Source organism: Gavialis gangeticus, unplaced genomic scaffold (genome assembly GCF_001723915.1).
Source record: "Gavialis gangeticus isolate Ggan-Ray unplaced genomic scaffold, GavGan_comp1, whole genome shotgun sequence".
Lineage (NCBI taxonomy): Eukaryota > Metazoa > Chordata > Crocodylia > Gavialidae > Gavialis > Gavialis gangeticus.
The window spans coordinates 26,841,335-26,846,883 of record NW_017729004.1 but is presented as its reverse complement, the minus strand read 5'-3'; the positions used below and the strand labels follow the sequence as shown (position 1 = coordinate 26,846,883).

The window sequence follows — 5,549 nt, the reverse complement described above, 5'->3', positions numbered from 1 at the left end:
GCCGATCCGCCGCGCCGGCCACGCGGAGCCATGTGGGGCCGGCTCTGCGCCGCGGGCCGCCAGCGCCCCCCCCGCCGGTAGGACTGGCCGGCCGCGATTCCCCCCATTGCTCCCCGCTGCCCTCCTGTAACCGCCCCTGGCCTGGGCCTGCCCTGGGACCCCCGCCCTTCCTTCCAGTCCCGTCCCGGCTCCGCGCCGCCTGGCCTTGGCTGTCTGCTCCCGGGACCCCCGTGGACCCAGCCCGTCCGGCCGCCAGGGTTGGGCTGAGCGGGGACGTTTGTCTTGGAGACCTTGATTCCTCCCGCGCCCGGGCTTTGCAGCGGCCGGCTCACCCTCCGAGTTAGTCGGTGAGGTGCGGTGTCCCCTGCTGCCCGGGCTGGTCACTTGGGCTCTTCCCCTCGGTGCTGCCGGGAGCTGTGTGGCCTCGGGCTCCTCCTGAGTGGGGCGTGGAGTCAGCTCCCCTCCTCGTCTCCTCTTCTCTAGGCAGGGCGTGGAGGTTAAGTGGGCATTTGTCTCCAGGGTGCTGTATTACATCTCCCCTGGACTTTCTGCTACTGAAAAAACACAAACAAGAGGGGGAGGGAGAGGAAATAATTCTGCCTTTGCTGTTGTGATTTTTTTTTTTAATTAAGGAAAATGTCATTTCAGTTTCCGATCCCTCAATCACAAGTCTTGGAGATGGAGGAGCAGTTCTGTTCATGAAAGAGCCCTACGGTACAGGATAGGTGAACAGATCCACGGGTTCACCGTACAGCAGGTACAGGGTGGACTTCTGACTCCGTTTCTTATTGTGCCTCTTTTGTATTCGTATCATATTTTCCATTAAGGTAAAATATTGGTCTGCAAAAATTAGGACGAAGAAGCTGGCTGGTAAGTGTAGATCATTACTCAAGGGTCTTGGGCCTCAAATAGAAGCAAAGCATACCCGGGTTCCTAAAGGTTGTCTTTGTGTGTAAAAAATATTTAGGCAGTATGAACACAAAAATGCAACTCTAATTTGAAGCATTAATTCTGCTGCGTTGTTTGAGACGCAAACCACAGCGATTTCTGTGTAAGCATTGGAAAAGAAATTCAAGTCAAGGGATCTGCTTTGCAGTGTGCAGTTTGCTAAGTCCGGTAGGCTTCCCTGGTGGTGATCATGCTAATATTACTAATACTAATAAATAGTAGTGGGCAACCACTTATTCTCTAGATCATGGTGTAGATATCAGAGGTCTAGTCAGATGCCTGATGGATCCATTTGTGACCGACAAGCCCAATTTGAGATAAACACAGCTTGTTATAAGTGTCATAGTTCTCTATGTTGTCTAAGTTGGAGTCCAAGTTTGCAGCATGCTGCTTTCTTCTTTCTTCCTTGCTTTGCTTCCATTCTCTAGATCAAAGTACTTCATGTTGAACTGCACCCAATGCCAGAAGTTCCCTCCAGATCAGACTGGATTCTGCGCACTCCTCCCACCCTTCTGTGTTGATTGTTGAATAACTTTGTATCATTTTTACACACATTGTGGTACTGCTGTAGAGGGGGACCCTGATTTTCTAGAGCCATATCGAATATCATTATACAAAACATTTTTGGGGATACGGCCTCCTCCCTTTCTCCTGACATAACCAATCCATCGCAACCTGCACTTCTTGGTAGTAGTTTCTAAGTGTGTCAGTCCTGCACGCTCTAGCACCTCTGGTTGGTATTCTTTCTTGCCACTTTATTTCAGGATCTTATGCAGACATCTCATGTGGAAATTGTTCAGTCTCTTGATGTGTCTAGCAGATGTCCATGTTTCTGAACCATAAAGCAGGGATGACAGCACACAAGTCTCATAGATTTGCATCTTCATCTTAACTGATAGTTTGCTGTTATTCCATGCACATTTCTGTAATAGTCTGAAATTCTTAGCTGCTTTTCTGATTCTGTTAGTCAGTTCAGACTTAAGGTCAAGATTCCTGCTGATTGTAGAACCCAAGTAGCAAAAACTGTCAATGACACCAAGAGATTTATCCTCCAGAGTGATATCAGGTATTAGTTCTGCCAGCCCTTGGTACGTAAACACAGTTTTCTTGAAACTAATTGCCATTCAAAAGCTCTTGCATGACTTGCATCTACCCAAGAGATTTTTCAGGGAGATTTGCTGTGGGCAACCAAGGCCACATCGTTCTCAGCAGGAAATCTCTCCAAACTAGTTCTTTCACCTTGGATTCCACTCTAAACCTTGCAATGTTGAAGAAGCTTCTACTGTGTCTAGTTTGGTCTGAAGATAAATGCCTTCAGTGTTGTCCTTAAATGCACAGGAATGACAAGTAGATGTTAAAGAGCACAGGGGCTAAGACATCCCTGTTTCACCCCATTGTTGATGTCAAAGGTGTTTGATTCATTGTTTTCCTTCACTTCAGTTGCCTTCATACCTTGATCTAATAAGCAAATGAGGTTCAGCAGTTTGGGGCAGACAACCCAGTTTTTTCAGAACAGTAAAAATTGTATCTGATTGTATCAAAATTTGTTTCCTTTTATTAATATGTTACTTGCTTTAAACGTTTGTAAAAGCAATATTTAAGAAAATCCAATAAAATGAATGCACTAATAAAACTTTCAAATGGTTGCAACGTACAATAGCAAAACACGTAAATTATAACTTGATTTCTTGTGAAACGTAAGGGGCTGACTGAAAGGTTTCAAACTGCTTTATTTTACTGAAGTATCAAAAGATACAGTGTGTTCATTTTGAAATGGATGGACTTGTCTTCTACATCTGTTAATGACCTTAAGTTCTTCTGATGTAATTCTAGATGTGTCTAAGGTAAACAAGAAAAGCAAGGTGATTCTTTTCATAGTGTTCCTTATGTATCTTACAGATAATTTCTAACAGAGGTTTTCTTTCAGGTGACAGCTGTTCCTGAGCTATTCCTAACTGCAGTGAAACTTAGCCATGAGGATACAGGAGCCAAATATTTACATGTGGCACGAGAAGACTCCAATAACCTATTCAGGTATCGTTGTCATGTATTATTGCAATCAGCGGATAGAACTTGTTAATCTGAGTGATAACAAACCATACTGGTTATTAAGGGTGTCTGAAATGGGCCGTATTTGATTTGGATTGGGCCCAAGTCGGGGACAGTGATTCGATTCGTTGATTTGGACTGCTGTTCCTGATGCGATTTGGCTGAATCTGAAGATTTGATGCTGATTTGGACAATCAGTGATTTGGCCATAGACACAGCTTTAAATGTTTTTTCTACATACCTCAAGGTACCAGGTGCTGGTTGTGAACGCTGTGATGCTAGGGCGGATGGAGCATCCCACAGGACTCAGCGGTAAACCTGGAAGTGAACTGGAATACTTCCGGTCCACTTCCAGGTCTGCTGCTGAGCACGCTGGCGGCTTCCCCTACATATCCTGCTCGGCGGTCCGTCGTGGAGAGACCCTGGGTGACCCCCCCAGGCAACAGTTACCGAGGCGCGGGGGGCCCCCCCATGCTTTTCCTGGTAGACCTGGAAGTGGACCGGAAGTGCTTCTGGTCCACTTCCAGATCTGCTGCCAAGTGTGCTGGGGTCCCCCCCTCCCACACTCATGTGGGACTCTCCATTCGCCCCAGGATCACAGCGTTCACGAGCCATGCCTGGTACCTTGAGGTATGTAAAATAAACGTTTAAAGCTGTGTCTAGGTCCAAATCCCCAAATCTTTCTGAATCTCTCCGAATTGATTTGGAGGGTTCCGTTTTTATTTGGAGAGATTGAAGGGACTCCTGATTCGATTCAGATTCAGGGATTCAGCCACCGAATTGGGCCGAATCTCCACCGAATCAAATTGGGGACCAAAGCTTTGTACAGGCCTACTGGTTATGGTTTTTCTCAAGGTGGCAGAGAAAATAGCCTTGAGTTAAGCAGGTACTCGTATATTGATAGAACTACTTTTCAGGGCATACTGAATGTCATTCCCTGGCATTACAGTGTGTGGTAGTGTCTGGCACATTTCACTGCTTAAGCTGGTGGCCTATGCACTTGATCTGAGCCAGGGATTCTGCTGTAGATTCCTGGAGAAGTCAGTCAAGTTAATTCTTGTCAGGTCTATGTCCTAGCGTGGTTCATAGATGTGGAATTGATGTTGGCCAACTTCGTTGACAGCAACCAAATCTTGAATTCATAAAGATGGCAGTTACAGGAGTTACGTAGCTTGAATCTGGTTAAAATAAAATATCTTTGTTTCACGATTTTTTTTACAAAGCTTCTGGCAACAAAGTTTCAGGGTTTTATTAGACCGTTGCTGAGGATTGTTGGTAGTAGGTTTCAGTGTTGGCCATTTGGTTGTTGGTTTTAGAGTCGGCCATTGGTTTTAGTGTCTGCCATTTCAGAATCTTCAGAAAATTTGTCACAAATTACAAGGGCCTTCAGATTATTCCAGCATTATTGTATCTTGCTTTTAGATGTCCCTTATGCAGAGTCAAGGTTGGAAGGACCCTGACCTCTTCCATCTAAGTATCAGTTCATGGTTTGCAAACATTAATTCAGCATTATAATAAAGAATGGTTTATTAATACTTTCTTTCTAAGAACCTCAGCTTCATAAGATTTAAAACAAAATCTTATTTTTATCAAAACTTCATTTCCCCTTTGTTCTACAATTAGAAAAAAATGAGTTCAGTTTTTCAGCAAGGAAAATATTAGAGGTTGTCTGTTCAAATCCCATGAAGGGTAGCTTATTTTGGTATAGCTTCTGTTGATTTCTTACAGTTATAAACAAAATCAATAATAAGGCACTTTTTCACTGGATATAAAAGCATCTATATAAAGGGGCAGAAGATTGCACTGTTTTAACTTAGTCTATCTCCAAACTCATTTTGTTAAATTACAACCATTTTCACATGTAATCAAGGTTTAATTTGTACACCCCACCCCACACACACACACACACACACACACACACACACACACACACACTTTAAAGTTAATAACAAGTATTAGAAGTGCGCCTTACATCAGTCCAATATTGGATCGGTACTGATATCCAATACTGCCAGTTTTCTTTATATTGGCCTGATGGGGCCGATTAATTTGGCTGATAAATGCCCATGCTGCACGCAGCCACAGTGCAGCACAGGTAGTGAGGAGCAGAGCTGGCAGTGTGGAGAGCTGCCTCCAGCTGATAAATTCAGTGTGGTGGAAGGGGAGGGAAGCATGGGGGGGCAGATCAAGGCCCCCCCACAGTGAGGGAGGGGGCAGAGGCACAGGCAGGCACTGCCCAGGCAGGGTAGGGGGGGCAGAGCCTCAGCTCATGGGGGGATGGGGTGGCTTGTGCCCCCCCGGATCTGCATGGGGTGGGGCAGGCTGCAGCCAGGGCTGCACAGGGCTCTTCACGGCGGGCGCTGGCAGTGCTCGGAGGATGCTGCACCAACGCCAAATTCTGCTGCCACTCCTGTTCCAGTGCTGCTGCCAACTGACCTGTGCAGCCTGGCTCTTCCCGGTGCATGGGTGGAGGTGGAGCATTGAGTTGGAGCTGTGCCAGGTGACTGGTGGTGGCAGCGTGGGGGACAAAGAGGTGGTGAAATTTGGAGTCG

At 46.0% G+C, this 5,549-nt stretch overlaps 1 protein-coding gene across 1 annotated transcript in view; it reads left to right on the top strand.

Moving 5' to 3' along the window:
- The first annotated feature begins 7 nt into the window (after positions 1-7).
- The window catches only part of PITRM1 (pitrilysin metallopeptidase 1), a 45,825-nt gene continuing 40,283 nt past the window's right edge, over positions 8-5,549 (top strand). Inside the window, exons 1-3 of the mRNA XM_019508178.1 lie at positions 8-77; positions 649-757; positions 2,876-2,982. Of these exons, the coding sequence (XP_019363723.1) occupies positions 31-77; positions 649-757; positions 2,876-2,982 (263 nt within the window). The 5' untranslated portion in view covers positions 8-30. The remainder of the gene's footprint in view (positions 78-648; positions 758-2,875; positions 2,983-5,549) is intronic.